Source organism: Lathamus discolor, chromosome 3 (assembly GCF_037157495.1).
Source record: "Lathamus discolor isolate bLatDis1 chromosome 3, bLatDis1.hap1, whole genome shotgun sequence".
Taxonomy (NCBI): Eukaryota; Metazoa; Chordata; class Aves; order Psittaciformes; family Psittacidae; genus Lathamus; species Lathamus discolor.
In genome coordinates, this window is record NC_088886.1 from 54,823,128 (window position 1) to 54,841,625 (window position 18,498).

Below are 18,498 nucleotides of genomic sequence, written 5' to 3' on the forward strand. Positions count from 1 at the left end.
GTCAATATTCTGATGAAGGTCCAGCTCAGATCCACAAACTGCAAAACTTTCACCCCAAAAATCAGATCACAAGCATCACGCTTCGTGCTGTTTACACATATAATCTTGATTGTAAAAAATAATGAGACACAGATTATGAAAATGCTTGACAGTTAACCAAAGCTGAGAATAAGCATTAGTTTCTTCTTGTACAGAAAGTGCTCAGTTGATTATGGCAGTACTGCTTTTAGGTCTGACCTTAGTTTACCAGAGAGGAAAATGGATACCTGTAGATGAGCCTTGGAACAGTAAAACTAGAATCGTATTTTACTATTATGAATTCATAAACTGAATTCGTAGGTTAGAGTAATATTCTTAAAATTGAATCAGACCTCCAAAAGTGGATTCTGTCAATCAAAAACAGGTATTCAAATACTCCAGAGACAGATGAGGAAATATGAAACCTGTCTGTAGTCAGCAAACAGCAAGCACAGAAAGGTTTCCCAGAAATACAGAAACCTTAATCAGCTGTGCTCTATGTTCTCTTTAGTCAGGAAAGAAAAAAACAAACAACTCTATAATAATGATGGGGACCCTTTATGATATTCAGAATATGAATGAAGTGTTTTTATTTGTTTCAAAATTACAGATTATTTTCTCAACGTATCTGTATACATAGTTATACATTCATCTTGAGTTTAACTGTTTTGCATTGGTATAAATGCAATTAAATCAATTTTTTTGTTGTTATTGCAATGCTATGAGTAGACACATTGGAGCTAAGGAAAGCTGGTTATTGTAAATTTGCTAAATTTCACAAGCTATAACAATTTACCTCAGTTTTTGCAAAATAAAGGGCACAAAATACCTTATCACCTATGTTGTTAACAATCACAAAATTCAGGTTCCAGCTTTTACATTGGAATGGTGACCACAATAAATATTTTCAGGGTACAAGGAATTACTTCCTAAAAATGTCAAAAAGCAGTATCTGAATATTAAGTCTTTTCAGATAATCTTTATCTTTTATTTCACACCATCAGCACATATTCAAAGATTAAATTCTTTACGCCTCCTCTTTCTAACATCGCTACAGCTACTGGGAATTTCTCTTGCCTGGTTTTAACAGGTAATGGTGTTAATTCATAGAGCATCACTATCAGGAGGTGTAAGAAGAGAAAATCATAGACTCGCATAAAGGTTTGGGTTGGAAGGGACCTTAAGAGTTTATCCAGTTCCAATCCCCCACATGAAGGTTAACAGTCTGAAATAAATATGGTATTTCTGACAGAATTTGGAAACATAGAGTGTTTAACAGCTCACCATTTCTCAGGAAAACAACTGCCTTCATCTTTGCTTCCTACTCCCACTCCAATTCCGAACCCTCAGAGTTAGTGAAGCAGTAGGAAGCAAAAAAGAAAAGTAATTATTCACTACAAAATATAGGACTGATATACAATTAATTTCCAGATCACCAGAAAACATTCTACATTTACAGCTTCTGTCCCCACAAGAAAAAATGTTTCCTATTTCCCTCATTTTCAATTTAAGAAATGATAGCACCAACTCTTGAGTATCTGTTTAAAAAAAACATACCTGTGCCTGAAATGGTGGAGCAGTTGGCCCCTGCATGCCTTGTGACTGTTCATCCATTCTGTCACGTAAAAGCACCCCTTATGTCCTGGAAAGAGAAATATGGTCATTACACAGTAATTCAATCTGTGTTTATGATCAACGAACATCAGCAGAACTGAAGAATTAGCTTTCTCATTTCCATGCTTCAGTCTATGAACATTTAACTATTGAAGCCCTGCACTGTTTTGGGAAGTAAGTTTTCTTTGTTTACCTGTTGTATAAGATTAAACAACTCACTATACATATCTGATATTCTTATTAAAAGACGAGCATTAAAATACTTGAGCCAGACAAATAGTTCTGTCTGATGAAAGCTGCATCACCCCATTATTCTTTTATTCTATTATAAACCACTTGTTTAACTACACAGAAGCCTGCTGGTCAGTACCTCTGACCCATAGGAAATAGCAGATCAGAAGAAGAATTATAAGAATTATCACTTCGGCATGCATACTGTTTATGTTGCATTAATTTAACTGCAGATTTCAGGGAGTATGCAAGAGCAGCTCCATCTAAACAGAAACACTTCCTACTTTCTGACAAGCTAGCTAAGAGAGCTTTGAGATAACCATGTTAGGTGCACAGCCTCTATTCCCAATTATGAAACTCTGATATTCCATCAGTAAGACGGGAGGAGACATGCCTGCCAAGTTCGCAAATATAGAGACACAAAGCTTTGACCAATAATAATGTTTGCAAAACATGCCAAATCGTTACTAGAAACAACCAGAGATACAAAATGCAAATGCTCATAAGGCTTTTTTCTCAGCTAAGTGAATTCTTTCTCCAGCTACATGAGATGTTGTTGACACGGAGCAGGTGCAGCACCCAGTTTTATTGGTGCCTATGAGGGCCATCTCTGTTCAGATAAAGACAACAGAAAGTTCACCAGCACCTTTGAATGCAAACAAATAAAAACTTTTCTAACCTTTTAAATACTTTTATTTTTATAAACACTACCAACAGAAAGCAGCAAACCACAGAAATTGTTTTCAAAGCCCATTTCAAAACACTTACGAAACTAATAGCTTGTCATTCCTTCAGCATCATTGTGGTAACATGACTAACAGATAAAATAATCACAAAGCAGCTTTGCAAAGTGCCTTCAATATACTGCCCTAGTGTACTAAGCAGTGGACTGGATAAAACCCTATAATTATTAGCAATCTGCTTTCATTCCCCCATTTAAAGTTGTCACTCCATGACATTCCAGTACCAGTACCTATTCCTAACACCAGCTACAATGTCCTCCAGAGCGACTAAGGGTCCTCACAGCTTTGCCTTCCTACCCTTAAGACACCTGTTTAAAGCATACAGTTTGGGACTTTCTGTGTTGTGTCCTGAGTATTAATCTAAAGATAAAAGAGATTAAAACAGATCAAAAAAGCAATTTCAGGCAGGTCAAGGGGAAGAAAAACAAAAAAAATCCAAAGAAAAAATAAAACACAAAACACAAAGCCCAACTTAAACAGACACACACAATTATCTCACTGACGTGAGAGGCAAAGAAGAGGTAGAAAGTACAAAGATTTCTGTCAGAACAAGCGTAGTGAGAAAGGGTGAAACAGCTAGCAGAAACATGCAGCACACCACTGGCTAGCCAACCTGTTAGCCAGCCCTAGGACACCAACACTGACACTTCCAAGTTCTACAACATCTCCCATATAACCTCCCCATCAAGGGAAGAAATCATAACACACCAGCACTGGAATTAAACTGTTGTCACAAAACTGCACCTAAGCTCTCCAGTTAGATTCACAGGGGTTTATGCAATTTCAACAAATTTTGGGGAAAGAATACATGAAAACCTTGCAGGATGTTATCACAGAACCATGAAATGGTCTGAGTTGGAAGGAACCTTACAGATCACCTAGTTCTACCCTCCCTGCCCATGGCAAGGATACCTTCCACTACAGCAGGTTGCTCCAAGCCACGTCCAAGCTGGCCTTGAACACTGCCTTGAACAGAAGCCACAGCTTCTCCAGGCACCCTGTGACAGGGCCTCACCACCCTCACAGGGAAGAGCTTCTGCCTAATATTTAATCTAAATCCACCTTCTTTCAGCTTAAAGCCATCCCCCCTGCTCCTATCACTATATCTTCCCCTAATTTCTTGCTACAGAAATCCATCACTGACAGAATGTTTTCTGATATGCTATTCTGAAGAGGCTTTATAAGAATTTTATTTTTGATAACACCAATATTTCTACTGAAAATTTCAGTGTGTTTTATTAATACTCTTGACTACATAATGCACCAATAGATAATTTTATTGCCACAAACATTTGTTCTAAAATGCCCACGCAAAAGAAGTAAATACAAAACTCTTCATCCTCCATTGCAGACATTTATCCAAGATTAATGAAGTGTTTAGTTGATGCAGATTGATTCAGGAACCATATAACCCATTTATCTTGTCTGAATGGTCAGAAGCACTGACTGGAAGTATTTGAGAATATGGGGGGGGATGGGGGGGGGAAAGCGTGTTAAATTTGGGGAAAGACTGGAAAGGGAAGAAGTCCTATAATTACCACTGCCAGTGGCTCTGCCCTCTGTGGAAGTTAATTTGTTACTGAATAGGTAACAAATAGTAGTTACCATAGGAAGCACAGAAGATTTATTAACTTGTGCAAGGTCCTACACCTGGGTCGGAGCAATCCCAGGCCCCGCTACAGATTGGGCAAAGAAGAGATTCAGAGCGGCCCTGCAGAGAAGGACTTGGGGGTGCTGGTCGATGAGAAAATGAACGTGAGCTGGCTTCAGTGTGCGCTCGCAGCCCAGAAAGCCAACCGTATCCTGGGCTGCATCAAAAGTAGTGTGACCAGCAGGTCGAAGGAGGTGATCCTGCCCCTCTACTCTGCTCTTGTGAGACCTCACCTGGAGTATTGTGTGCAGTTCTGGCGTCCTCAACATAAAAAGGACATGGAACTGCTGGAACAAGTCCAGAGGAGGGCCACGAGGCTGATCAGGGGACTGGAGCACCTCCCGTATGAAGACAGGCTGAGAAAGTTGGGGCTGTTCAGCCTGGAGAAGAGAAGGCTGCGTGGGGACCTCATAGCAGCCTTCCAGTACCTGAAGGGGGCCTATAGGGATGCTGGGGAGGGTCTCTTCATCAGGGACTGTAGTGACAGGACAAGGGGTAACGGGTTAAAACTTAAACAGGGGAAGTTTAGATTGGATATAAGGAGGAAATTCTTTCCTGTTAGGGTGCTGAGGCACTGGAATCGGTTGCCCAGGGGGGTTGTGAGTGCTCCATCCCTGGCAGTGTTCAAGGCCAGGTTGGATGAAGCCTTGGGTGGGATGGTTTAGTGTGAGGTGTCCCTGTCCATGGCAGGGGGGTTGGAACTAGATGATCTTGAAGTCCTTTCCAACCCTAACTATTCTATGATTCTATGATTTGTTGTTGCTTTTGCAGAAGAAAGGCAAAGATCGGTATTTTCTGCCCATACATGGAAGTTCTTTTATTTTTTAAACTTGATTTTGTCTTTGAAGACTGCATGATAGATTCACATTTTAGAGTAATGTGACATTTTGATCATACCAAAAGCCAAGGATGCAAAATGAATCGTTTGTACTGTTTGTCAACATAAGCAAAAATTAGATTTTGCTGCTTGAAGGCTGTTTTCACAGCGAGGCATGACTTTCACCTTGATAATAAACTCCAGAGGTCAACACATCACGGCATAATATTTACAAATTAAAATTGAGACAACTACTATTACTCTTCCAAAGATGGTTTTCAAGTTCTAATGTATGGTGAAAAGACACTAAAAATACTGACAGAGTCATGACTTGTTTAAGCTTGAAAAGCAAACAAAACACATCTAAATGCGACACGTCTACCACTTCTTCAAACAAGCAATTTGATGACCTCCTCCTGCAAATCAATCACCAGATATACACTGGTTTATGGAAAACAGACATATCAGATGAAGGGAGAGGCAAGTCAGCTACACAATCCCACCCAAAATCTCTAAACTGCCAAACGCATCTAATGTTTTTAAATACTCTCACACTGATCATTCAGGAGGAAAGGCCTCTTTGCCTTAACCACACCACTTGCAAAGATAGGACAGTGAAAGACTGACTCACTTATCTTGCAAAGATGATTTTCATCATTTTGGTGATGCAAATCATTTGGATTCAGACCAACCTGTACACAACAGCAATCACATTAGCACTAACATATACTCTGAATCTTACACTCTAGTTATGGTTGCTAACACTTTGCAGGCATGAGAAGACTTCTGGTTAACTACTAGTATTTTAAATCTTTGTCTTTTTCAGTTGATTGAAACAACAGGTGGCACCTACACATAAAGGATGCAGGATGAAGTACCTGAGGATACAGACAACATGACCACTTTTTCAACTGAAACTAAAATTGCATAGCAACTCTTCTGACACTATTTACTCCACACCCCAAGTCCACAAGACAGCAGAAGGGTGTCAAGTCCTCAGGAGTAAGTTGGACTATAAAACTGCAACTGCCTGAACTGCACTCATCTTTCCAGGCGGCTTCCACCAGCCTGCTAGGAGAGAGTTGGGACTGCCTCAACTCCTCATGAAATCAGAAGACCTGCTCCTGAACAGGAGCCAAAGCTCATCACTCTGGTGCCATTTCACTGGAATATATTTTAAAATAGAATTTTTTAAAAGAAAAGAAAGATACCTGGGAAAAACTTGAAAGCCCTGGGACACTTAAAAGTTTTGCAACTAAGTCTTAATAAACATGATCAGACTATTTCAGGAGGAAAAGCCTAAATGCACTATCAAATAACATGAAACATGCTTTTTAAACACTAGTTTCCTTAACTCAAAGTCCATAAACCATTCATACTGAAATGCATTTCATGGTATTCAGGGAATAATGCTACTGTTTTAACAGATGGCAGCTCAATAACAACAAAAAAATACAAAGCCTTCCTGTAGAGAACATCATTAGTAGTCTCAATGATATGTGGTTTCCATTAACTACATGCTACACACTTGTTTGTTAATTTTGGACCTTAAGTGGGAGCATTCAGTAATCGATGTCAATGGAGGAACAGCTATACTTCTTCTAAAAAGTAAACAGTTAAAATAATATTCAGTGTTACAGTTCTGCTCAGTCTGAAATCCCAGTCTTCTTTTGTACAGAATACAGACGCAACTACTCCACATAATATCTAACTCAGAGTATGCTGTTCACATTGTGCTGATCAGCCACACCTTCACTTCAGTTGTTCTTCACAAACAAAAGAATGTACTGTGTTTACTTCTAGATCGCACCATTAGTTAAGGAAGGTATTTTTAGTTTTTACTATAACTATTATTTCAGTTAGATTACAGCCAAAGCCCGCCACAGACAGCTATCCATTTAACACTCCACACACTCCTTACTTTTTGGTGTCAGGTATCTCGACACATTCTTCAGTATCTAACACTCATTTAAAACGACAAATTTTAAACCCATAAACTTTCAATTATCTTTACTAACTAAATTCAAAGATAAGGATCATCCTCAGCTGAGGAAAAAGCAAAACCACACCAATTTCCATATATGCATACAAGCTAAAGGAATATTCCCATTTACTTATATCACATGTTGACTCAGCTACCCAAAAGCACAAGTTAAACCTAGGTAGAACAGTCAATCACCCTGGTTGAAAATTAAAAAAAATAACAAAATAAATAAATAAATAACAAATAAATAAATAAAATCAAGCAGCTGTGCTCTGGAAGCAAGGGTTTAGATTTCTAAATGCCTTACTGAATACCCAAAACAATTACCCAACCCACCACACCACTGTTAATCCCAGCAGTTAATGCCAGGGAGCCCAAGCATGCTGGTCTGATTCCAGCGCAGCTCTCCATCACCTGGAGAGCCAGACTGACACAACTACAAGTCTCAGTTCATAGATCTAAGCCACACACCTTTTGGGAAGAGACAAGCTTTAGACCCAGCATTAACAGCTTTGCCCTTAAGCTTGATGTCAGCAGCTTAAGAAACAGCCAACCTACAGGTTTATGAAACATAACCCCTTTACAGTCATTCTTTACCTCTTTAAGGATGTCTGCTTGGAGGGAACTGGCTTGCTGGTCAAACTTGGCCTGCACTGTGTCAGGTCACCAGCACTGATCAGCCCTGTTCAGCATCTAGGGTGCAGGCTGCAAATTTTCCAAGTGATTTTAAAAGCAGGGGTTCAAGACACACATGGGGAAGATGCTGGATGAAGCAAGAGAAAATCAGCAGCTGTAAACCGAGCATCCCAACTTTGTCATTCATATTACATTAAATGACAGCACAGCTAAGGTGTTCCAGAGAAATGGGAAGTCATGTCAATAAGGAAAACCAATTTGGAATCCAAATCTATCATAACACTTTAACATTAAAATGTTATTTTTTCCCTGGTGTTCTGCATAAACCATTAAACACAAGAAACACACGGTTTTTGATGTTGTAATAGAAGCATTTTTATTTGGAAAATGAAAGTCACTTCAATTTCATAAATATTATTTTTAGTGCATTCCTGAAGACTGGGAAATATTTAGAAAACTGCCCATACACAGTACCCCAAAAGCACCTCTCAGAATACTGAGATGTCCAAAGCCTTTCTATACTTCCTGTACCTGCGTAACTCCAAAAAGCGCAAGAAAGCTAATGCTCCTAGCAGTTCACCTAAAACTCTGCTCTCTTACTTCAGACTGGTTTTGTTGCAGTTTCCCCCCACCCCAGATTGCAACTTGAAAGATGCAAGTTGCAGTTTAAGTGCTGAAATACATTTCAAAAAGTTAATAATCCACCTTTATGCCACTTCTATTCCAAACTCAATATTTAATATGGGTGTATTTAACACAAATGGCAGGAGATCCTAACTGGAAAAAAATTCTAGCTAACAGGAATGACAGCACATACGTAATGTGTTTTCATTAAATTATTCCTGACTAGCACAGACCAATAAAATCAAATCTGGTTAAACACACCCACATTACAGTGCCGTCTATTCATAAAGTTACGTGCTCCAAGACAGCATTAGAAATGATGAAATAATGCTGAAACACTTTAAATGTTTAAAAACGATAGCTAATCAATGCCTTTCCATTAGCCAACAGGATCTGTGACTGGTCATGCTCCTGCCCAGGTCACATTGCCTATTCCTCAAAAATACTAAACAAGAAATTGCAAGAAACATACAATCAACAGTGTAATGCTGTCAATGAAATACTACAGTGAGCTAATTAATTTAGTGTACTGCAGTGTTGTTGGTTATTTAAACTACTCATTTATTCAAAGAGCAAATGTTTGATATATGCCAAACAATTACCACACTAGCTCTTTTTTCGCACTCTGTAAATAGCTAAGTTAGATGTATCCATTAATAAAGTAGAACACATTTTTGTTGACACTCACTTGAACTCTGCCAAGACAATCGAGACCTTAACTGGCAAAGGATAAGGCACACTCAAGACTGGAAGACTGAGTTAATCATTAGCACAGTAAAATATGTCATTTATCCCAATTAGTATACACACATATATATACACACTGTATACTGATACATAATAATGTATAAATATGCACACACACATATACATGTGTCTATGCATATTTATAGAGTATGCATATATACCTACATGTGCGTACACAGAACATTTACTATTAGCTGACAGTGGTGAAAATGAAATATTTGCTTCACATTGTAAAAAAAAAAAAAAAATCCTTAAAATGTGGGGAAATAAAAAAAAAAAAAAAAAAAAAACAAAAAAACAACAAACCAACCCTCATTTGTAGAATTCTCTGCAGAAGCACCCACATCAGAGAAAAGTTGTATTTGCAACTTTCAAAGAACTGGAAGCAAGTGAAAATAGATGCATACACAGAAGTAGGATTAGCCTTAATTTTAGAAGCAGTTTCTAAAAGCCTTTGATGTTTTAATACACTATCAGATCCATACTCCCCATGGGATGGCAGGACATTCCTTCCCTCTGCAGTGACCTCCTTGACGTGGACAAGACAAATTCTCAGCACTCATTAATCTACAAGAAGCCATCATCTATCCATATGGAAATAACTAATACTGAATTTTTCAACAAACTTAGGTCCAAATTCCCTATTCATCGATGGCCCAGTCAAAGAAGCCAAAACACACACAGACAGTAGCTAAACTGGGTTAAAAGTTGGTTTTAACAAGAGCAGAAATACCCATACACAAATAAAAAAAAATATTTACAAACAAAGCAGGGGAATACACCAAGAGATCACACACAATTTTCTCATCCATTCATCCCTATTTATCAGGCATATTTTTATTCCAACCGTGAAAACACATGTGACAGTCACTGTCATTCCCCAGCTACTAAGAGCTGGGTCTCTATCAGTGCTGTCTGACTAGAAGATGGAAGCCCAAGCTCTCCTGCTTTACAGGTCTGCTTTTCTTTCTCTTCATTTACTTGCACAATTTAAGAAGTTATGTTCTGTTTACTTCTCCCTACCCATTTCAGTTACATCACTCAAGTAAACAGCTTATCTTGCAAGGTGTTCCCAAAGGGTTGTACATGCACTGACTTGCCCTTTTGGGAACCATTTGTTTGTTATTTCATACAAACTGAAGAAACAGGAAGTGAAACTGCTCAAGAGGCTTCTTTGTTTTCACTTCTGTTCACCTGGAAATAAAACTTGATAATCCATTTCTTTGTACTGAATTGCCAGTTGTAAATCCACATAGGTGGATCATGATCATGTCACAGCGACAGGCTCTGCAGGGAATTAAGTACTGTATGTAACTATTAAGAAAGCAAATTCTCAGCACACACCACGCTCTGCTTTACTACTGCCTCTGTAACGATGCGGTTCTAAGGCAACACTAATTACGTGACACTGCTGCTTCCCCTGCCTTCAGACATACTTTCCAGATCCTCTTCCTTCCAGTGGGGTTCCTCTGGCCACCCAGACTCCTGGTAAGGTAACCAAAACCAACTGAAAACTGACCTTTTCTTCCAGTTAAGTTCCCCAAATTGTTCCATTGCAGTGGTAAGGGCAAATGCCAAAAGACAGAGGGAAGAACATAGCTGGGGGTAAAGCAGCCTACTGTAAACCAGTTAAATCTATTGTCAAATTATATCAGTAACATGAAGTTATATAAACCAGCTGAATAGCTCAGTGACACCAAACATCTTGATTTCTCTCCTTTTCTCTGTCAGATGATCCTGCATAGCCACCTTGAACTCTTCAGACTTTTTGCCGAGTTGATATAATCCCCTAATGCAGCCAGGTTCGTGTTCTGCAAGCACTGAGGTCAATCAGTGTGTAGTGGAGAGTGCCAGAGGAAAATTAAGCAGAGGAAGTTCAAAGATGGGAAATGTAGGAAGGGGATTGTAAAAGAAACTGAACACCTCCCTTCTGGCAGCAGCACGCCACTACATTAGCTCACCATGTTTCATTTTACTTCGCCCTTAGGAAGGGATGCTGACAAGTACTTAAATTCAAAATAGCTACGACAGGAAGGCAAGAGCCAGCACAGAAAGAAGGCAACTTATTCAACACCAAGCCAAGAGTTTTGTCAACAAAATATTGTATTGAAAAGTAGAAATAGGAAACAAAATAAATGGAAAAAGTAAAAAAAGCAATTATTTTCAGAGAAAGGAATCCAAGACATTATTTGGAAACCCTTAAAGCCCCAAAAGTTTGCAACTCCAGTACACAGAGAGGGAGGAGACCTTTTCTTAATGAAGGGACAGTTAAATACATCTGTAAAAATAAATTACTCATAAAGAGATATTGCAGTGATTCACTAAAAGTGTGAACAGGACTTCACACAGCTTCACACAGGAATTAAAGATTCAGGACAAATTAAAAACCAGACAAACCTATTATTGCCAGGCACAGGGGGAAAACCACCCAATAGGGAAGGCTGGCTGCATGCAACTGTGCCACAACCATGGCTGATAACATCCACATTGCTACAGGTGAAGTAGTACACATTTAAGAATAAATTACACATAATCCTTAAAGAAATGTCTAAATTATCTCAGAAACAAATGAAAGACAACACCTTGTGATATCATACTGTAGGTGCTACATGCACATTTACAAGCTGAGAGAAAATACATATATATATATATACACACCTGCAGTATGTGGTTAAAAATCTGTGCTACCCCAAAGATGATGAAATCACTAAAGTACTACATAAAATCAGAAAAGAAACACCACCCATATTTAACAGGCTTTTTGTGATCCTCTGACTATCATTACCTTCGAATCCCAAAACCATGCATGACAGTAGCAAGTAATCCAGGATCCTCGAGTCCAGAAGCAAAGCAGTTAGCAGCCAGCACACTTGTTTCAGAAGCAGTCCAACATTCAAGCTCACAGCTGTTTCTGTGTTTTACATTAAACCACCACTGGATAAAATATGCACAATCCATTCCTATTTTGGAGTACCCTCGATGACTAGCTGTACATTAAGTGCTCTGTTTGCAGGCTGCTTGCTGCTCTTCTTCTGAAGGCCTACTTATCTCCATGAGCTTCACAAGCACATACCTAACACACAGTTCTGAATTTCAGTCAGGGCAAGCACTGGAAGTTCACTGCTGCAAAGACAACTCCTTTTTTGGATCTGCTTTCAGATGAGGATGAAAAGGGTACAGAAGAAGGGCCTCTACAGGACAGAACGCTGTGCGTTTTCCCACCACAAGTTTTTACTCATTTTAGAATTAACTTTAAGTTCACTTGTGGTACTTTTGCCTTCCAGCTTTCAAGGAAACAATAATTTAGTCAATCTATACACTGACAACAGGAGATTGAAATGAACTGAAAAAGTCTGGTTCATCAACACTTCATAACACCTAACTCAAACCTCTCCCAAAGATTTCACAACTGAACTGCAGTTATGTTTCACATGCCAGACACAAACACACAGAACTATTTTCAGAGAAGCAACTCATTATAATAACAGTGCTTCTCTTCAGCTTTTTAGACTAACCTGACAGGAAGAATCCTCTCAATAATTACCGAAAAGGAAACAGGTTGTGATGCTGTACTTCATTCTAGGGCCGAGTTCCTTCCCATGTGGCCATGAAGGGTCAAATGGTGACAAATACATCAAATCAGTGCTCTAAAGGATGCCCTTATCACCACTTCAGTATTTTGGTCAGTTATTTTCAACTCTGTTGCAAAGCACATGGAATGTAGCTAAGCTGAACAAATTCTCTGGAAATTAGTCAGTTAACTCCCATGACTATCCATAGTATAAACCTGCATAAGATAATTCTGCCCTCCCAAGTACTGCTTCTCTGGAATCAGGAGAAGTTTTTGGATAAGCCCCAAACAATCAAAAGAATTCCCTTGGAGGTAGAAGTTATTGCAGTTTGACTTTTCCCAGGAGACTTTCCAAGGTAACTCGAACTTAACCATTCAGCACAGATGTTTGGAAGAAGGTCAAACTTTAGACAGCAACAAGGCATCAATGCTGATACAACTGAACACAGAGCAGTGTAAATGCGGGGTACTGTATTAAGTTTACTATACATGGCGGGGGTTTGTATGCATGAAGGAACTACCTCACCCAGCTGTCTGTGTGGACAAATATACTGGACTGGCTACATTTTGTCCAACTGAGCTCAACTCTTGCACAAAAAAGATAGGGGTGGGCTACATGGCTCTATTGTACAACTCAAAAGATACCAGAGGTCACCATAAAATGAACAACTAACTTCTTGTACTCTGAGTTTCTCAGGCACTCACAGATCTTTAGATGAACTCTAAAATGTTACATTTTTTTCTTTCTTGGAAAGAAGTTTCTACCCTGAAGATTCTACTTGTCTCATTCTTACAGACCCTGGAAGACACTGTAGTAAGTCAATCATAAAGATTTTTAGTTGGCTAGGATTCCATGATTTGTTCTCAAACTACTTTTTAATTCCAATGATTAACTGGTATATTGAATACAAGACATCTATGTTAAAGCCAATATCTCTACCCTTGCAGTGAAAGCCTCTAAAGTGTGCTTTCTGAAGTTATCTATCCAACCATCAGATGTTTATAATAGGTTCATGTTTTGAAATTAAAGAACAAGTGTTCTTAATATAGCCTTTCTTTCAGTACCAAAAAGGGAAAAAAAAAAAAAAACCACAAAGCTGGAGGGTTTTCTTACTTTAAAGCTGTTGGATGTTGCTTGTAAGTTTCCCTCTTTCCGCCACACAAGAGTTTTCCTTCCCCTGCCCAAGTTTTTCCTAGCCCATAAACTAATGACTGTTTTCTACTACATTTTACCCCTCTCAAGACAGCCCGAGTCCCAAATTTCAAAGTAAGACATTTCTAAAGCACTGCAGCACTGAACTGTCTCCTAGACAGCCTTGAAAATTAAATATTTCTATATTTCATCCTTCCTCATTTAGCAGAGCTGCAAACATTCACGTTGCATCTAATCATCCAAAGTACCTACCTTGTAGATTAACATATCATTCACTGTAATTTCTGCATCTCAAGCTTGTAATACAACTTTATACAGGAAACATATCCAGCTTATTTAGCAGAATCACTATGCATGTGTGACCTTTCCTGAGAAGTGATGCTGCCATTGCAACCGGAGAAAACAGTGCTGTCACCTCAACTGTGGCAAGAGTTTATCATTCACTTGGTGCAAGAAGTGAACCAAATACTTGTGTGGTTTAACGTGCACACCCCTCATCCCCTTTGATCGGAATCAGGTTTAACGTCCTAAGTAGTTTTACCATTCAAGAAGCGATACTCCTGACAAAATGCAGAGCAAAACAAAGCACGTTCCAGCTGAAGAACAATATTCCAAACTTCTGAATCCTAAAGGCAAACAGCTACAGTTCTCATGGGCACAAAACGGAATTCTGGGCCAGCACTAGTACAACCGGTGAAACGTAAATAGAGAAGACGGGGGTAGACGACCCCAACAGATGGAGAGTGCCTCACTTCCAGCTTTTCCCTCTAGGCCGCAGCTCCTCGCAGTGCCCCTGGCGTTGCCACCCTCTGGGAGCCTCACCAACCGAGAAGGCGGGGGGTAAACCTGGCACCTGCAAGAGGGACCCTCACGGCCAGGCACCCCCTGCCCTCAGACTCCGCGGGCGCTGCCGGTGCCCCGGCGGCTCCCTCGGCCGGTGGTGCTGCCCGGACGGGAGGCGGAGGGGCAGAACCATGGGCTCCCGCCTGGGACGGGGCAATCTGGACTCACGCCACAGGGCCGCGGCTCCCAGTGACGACGCTGTTTTTACTGAGCGCTGTGTGAAACCCTTCAGCCGGGGCTTTCCCCCTGCGCTACCGGGTAAGCATCGCTGACACCAAGCTCCAGCTGAGAGGAGGGCAGAGAAACACATATGGAACTGCGGGAAATGAGGAAACACCGCGGAAGGAAGCTCCGCTTGCGCTATGAACTTGAAAAGCCCAGCCGCGGCAGAGGCACTGCGGCCAGGCCGCAAGCAGCCGGAGCCGCGCAGAGGTGGCCGGGCCGCCGCCGGGCAGAGCCCCCAGCCGCCCGCTCGTTCCTCGACACAGACAGCCGCGCTGCGCAGAAGGCCAGCCGCCACCGGCACAACCGCCACCGCAGCCCCCCGGAATCGCACCATACCGCCCCGTGCAGCCCGCCCTGCCCCTGCGGCCGCCGGGCAGATAGCGGTACGCCGCGCACGGCGCAGTCCCCGCCGCGGGGCCTGACGCCGCCACCCCGCTCCCCCCGCGGCGCAGAAAGTTTCTGGCGGCCCGAGCCGCACCGCTCCCTCCGCCTGCCGCGGGCGGAGCGGCAGCTCCCGCGCCCAATGGTGCCACGGCCGGGAGCGCCAGTAACCAGTGGGAAGAAGCGGGAGGCGGGCCCCCGGCAGCCGCCCGCACGGAGCAGAGGGGGAAGCGCCTCCAGGAGCGGGGGCACGGCCACTGGGACCCCCGTTGCAGCCCCGCACCGCTCCCGCCCAGTAGCGCTGCCACCGCCCCGCTCACCGAGAAGCCTGGCTCCGCCTTCTCTTGGCACAGGAGCCCGGAACCGGCCTCCTCTCCTCCCCGGCTTCTGCGGCGCCCAAGGGCCGGCCCCGGAGCGGCGCTGGCCGCTGGTGCCCAAAGGGGTTCCTAGCGGGTGGCTCGGGCACCCGCAGCGCCACCAGCCTCCTCTCTGCCCCCTGCTGCTCCTGCCGGGCCCGTAAACATCCCGGCATCCCCGAGGAGGGAGGCGGAGCGGCCGCCGGGCCCCGCCTCGCACCGCTGCTACCCCTTCCCGGCCGGGGGTCCCATGCCGGCGTTGGCAGCGGCTCCTTTCCAGCGGGACCCGCCCGAGGGACCGGCGTGCCGGCGGAAGGTTCGGTCTGGCGCTGCGCTTCGCGCTGCCGGGTGGCCCCGTTGCTCGGGGTGCGCAGCACGGCTCTGGCCCTGGGCGGCAGCGCTCTGGTCGGCAGCTCGGCTGGCAGCCAGCGGCAGGAGCGCCGGCCAGCGTCCTCTGCCTTGGGGTGAGCGGGAGAATGTGCAGCGAGCTTGGAAACTATTCGGCTTGTGTTTTGAAACAGGGGCCACTCGCCTGATACGTGTTTATGTTGTTGAGCACGATGGGGGCCTCCATCTGCACCGGTACTGCGGTAGTACATCAATTGCGGAAAGCGCAGAGTCCTGGCAAAGCCAGAAGTGCAAGGGTAGGAAAAGTAAAAGCTCAGGCCGCTGGAAACCGGGGACTGGCTCGCTTGCAGTTCGGTGAGCAGCACAGTTTTGGCCCGCTCTGCTTTGTAAAACAGGGTGTCAAACAACATACTTTTCATTTTGCATGTAAATTGTGATGATCAGCAAGACATTGGCGAGTGTATCAGCTGGAACTGACCTAAACACCGTTTTGCTATACTTGGAGAAATAAAAATGACAAGAACTTCTACTTTTGCAACAGCACAGGGTTTAAGTAGATTAAAAAATACTGAATTCAAAAATACTAGTCTTTTCCGGGTTCCTGAAAGTTTAGGCTGCTTCAGGATGAGGAAATTCGCTTCACAGAGCAGAGATCCTAAGAACCAACAGCAGGGAAAAGTGTTAAAGCTGACCACAATTTCCCCAGTGGGGTTATGGATTACTGTGGCTTTTAACGTGGACATTACAAATGGCTTCTTCCTCAAGGGTGGAAACCTTCTGTAAAAGAGATCTCTCTCACTTCAGTGAGATAAGATTGTTTAAAGTAATTTAAAACTACCTTGAGTCAGATCAAAGTTATTTTTTCCAAAGCAAAGTCTCACAAGGGTTGGGCAGGGTTTTTTGTTTGTTTCTTTTCCGTTGTAACAAGTGAAGTTATACTTGATTTGTTTCGCAGAATAAATAGGAAATGGGCCAGTGTGTCTGAGAAAAGCCTGTTCACCTCCCTCTGTGCAAAATTGTACTGTCTGTTTTTGAGGCAAGCTTTGATAAGCTTTGATAAATCTGCAGTGTATTCACTGATACAGAGTCTAACAAAGTTTGAAAGGAATTAAATTGTGGTGGTTCTCATTTCTCTGACATTCACACACTTACTAATCATTTTGCACATTTCATTAGCATTGGGTTATTTGATGCCACTAGCCAAATACAGTGACAAGTTGACCACTCTGCTTGTGGAAAAAGACATACCCTATAACCTTCTTCTTCCGTCTCTTCCGTCTTTGAAGTGCATTTTGTAGTCTTGAAAAATTACAGCCCAAAAGAATAAACTGGAATTACAATTAAGAGATTTTTTTTTCTTTTTCGTGGGTGAACTGTCTTTCAGAAACAGTTTCTTGAACAAGAATTCCCTGCGTTGTTTTCTTGAAAAAAATGCAATACTTCAGTTTACCCCACATACCGAAGAGTGACAAGTTTATAGATCTGCCACATAATGTTAAGAAGTTAAAAAGAATTACAATCAGCAATTCCACTGAATGGTTTACATTTTCTCTTTAGTCTCAACTTGAAATGTAGTTGTGCGAGACAGTCATGTATTTGCAAAACCTCTGTTGGAGAAAGAAGGGGTTGTTGTATGGTAAGTAGCTGACCACAAAATATCAAGTCTTATTAGGTATCACTGTTTTGCAAATAAAGGCAATTATTACTATAATATCCAGCTCTTGCTCTTTTCTAGATTCTCTCAGGTGGAAAATGAGCAGTTCACAATCACCAGGGGACATACAGGTAGCATTTGAAGCTTTCTTTGCAATCATGCATTCAAAGAGAATAACCCAGAGCTTACTTGCCATTTTTTCCAGTAGGTTTCTCACTGTTTTCCTTTGCTTAATGTGACATCATTGGACCTTTTCATATTTCATCCTATTTTTTTACTTGCTGCCCTTACTTTCATTCTTTTTTCTTTATTTGCTCCATGTTGTTGTTTGACTGTACATGTCAATAATATTTTGACTTCTGTTTTTAGTCACCTGACTCCAATGGCCACTTTATCCTGACATTACCAATTGTGGCAGCATCTTCTCTTTCCTCTATTCCAGCCTTACCCTTCTTAAAGGCTGATTGTTCCTATTTGCTTTTTAGTGCTTGAGAATCAGAAAACCTAAAAATTAAGAGGCTGCTTCAATTAATTAGTCCATCACAATGACCAGGCAAAAAGCCTTTAATAGAAATTAAACAGGGTGCCCATTCATTTTAAATCTCCAAAGTGACAAATCTTCCCCGTACCACAGAAGAATGTCTGCAGATCTGTGCTGTCCAAAATGTTTATTTACAGAAGGATGTTTTTCTTGGCTTTTCAATGCACATTTTCAGTTAAATAAATTCATCTTGTATTCTCTGTAATGGAGCCTTTATATCAGACAGAATCAGAAAGGCGGAAGAGACTCCAGATCTCGTATCCTTAGGTGTTGTTAAGGAGCAGGCTTATCTCTGACAAACGCTTCTCCTGGAGGCTGGAGGGGACATTGCTTAACCAGCTAGAAAAGGATTAGAGAAAAC

General features: G+C 41.8%; 2 protein-coding genes across 5 annotated transcripts in view; one reads left to right on the top strand and one right to left on the bottom strand.

Moving 5' to 3' along the window:
* Positions 1 to 15,806, bottom strand: part of NEK7 (NIMA related kinase 7) — a 75,064-nt gene extending 59,258 nt beyond the window's left edge. Inside the window, exons 1-2 of one of the 4 annotated variants that reach the window (XR_010611652.1) lie at positions 15,559 to 15,806; positions 1,576 to 1,660 (exon numbers count right to left, since the gene is read on the bottom strand). Coding sequence is in view for 3 of the 4 variants with exons in the window: in XM_065675299.1 (XP_065531371.1) it covers positions 1,576 to 1,632 (57 nt within the window). In the remaining variant the exon portion in view is untranslated. Of the gene's footprint in view, positions 1 to 1,302; positions 1,364 to 1,575; positions 1,661 to 15,558 lie in introns of those variants that run through there. The other 3 variants (XM_065675299.1, XM_065675301.1, XM_065675300.1) reach the window with 3 other exon arrangements.
* On the top strand, positions 14,958 to 17,424 carry LOC136009957 (sterile alpha motif domain-containing protein 1-like). The gene is made up of 2 exons (XM_065670476.1): positions 14,958 to 15,910; positions 16,116 to 17,424. Exon 1 carries the CDS (start codon positions 14,958 to 14,960, stop codon positions 15,756 to 15,758), a length of 801 nt encoding a protein of 266 aa, XP_065526548.1. The 3' UTR covers positions 15,759 to 15,910; positions 16,116 to 17,424.
* Positions 17,425 to 18,498: the final 1,074 nt, after the last annotated feature.

Coding starts and splice junctions, on each gene's coding strand:
- LOC136009957 (XM_065670476.1), top strand. CDS start 14,958: ATGAGGAAACACCGCGGAAGGAAGCTCCGCTTGCGCTATGAACTTGAA.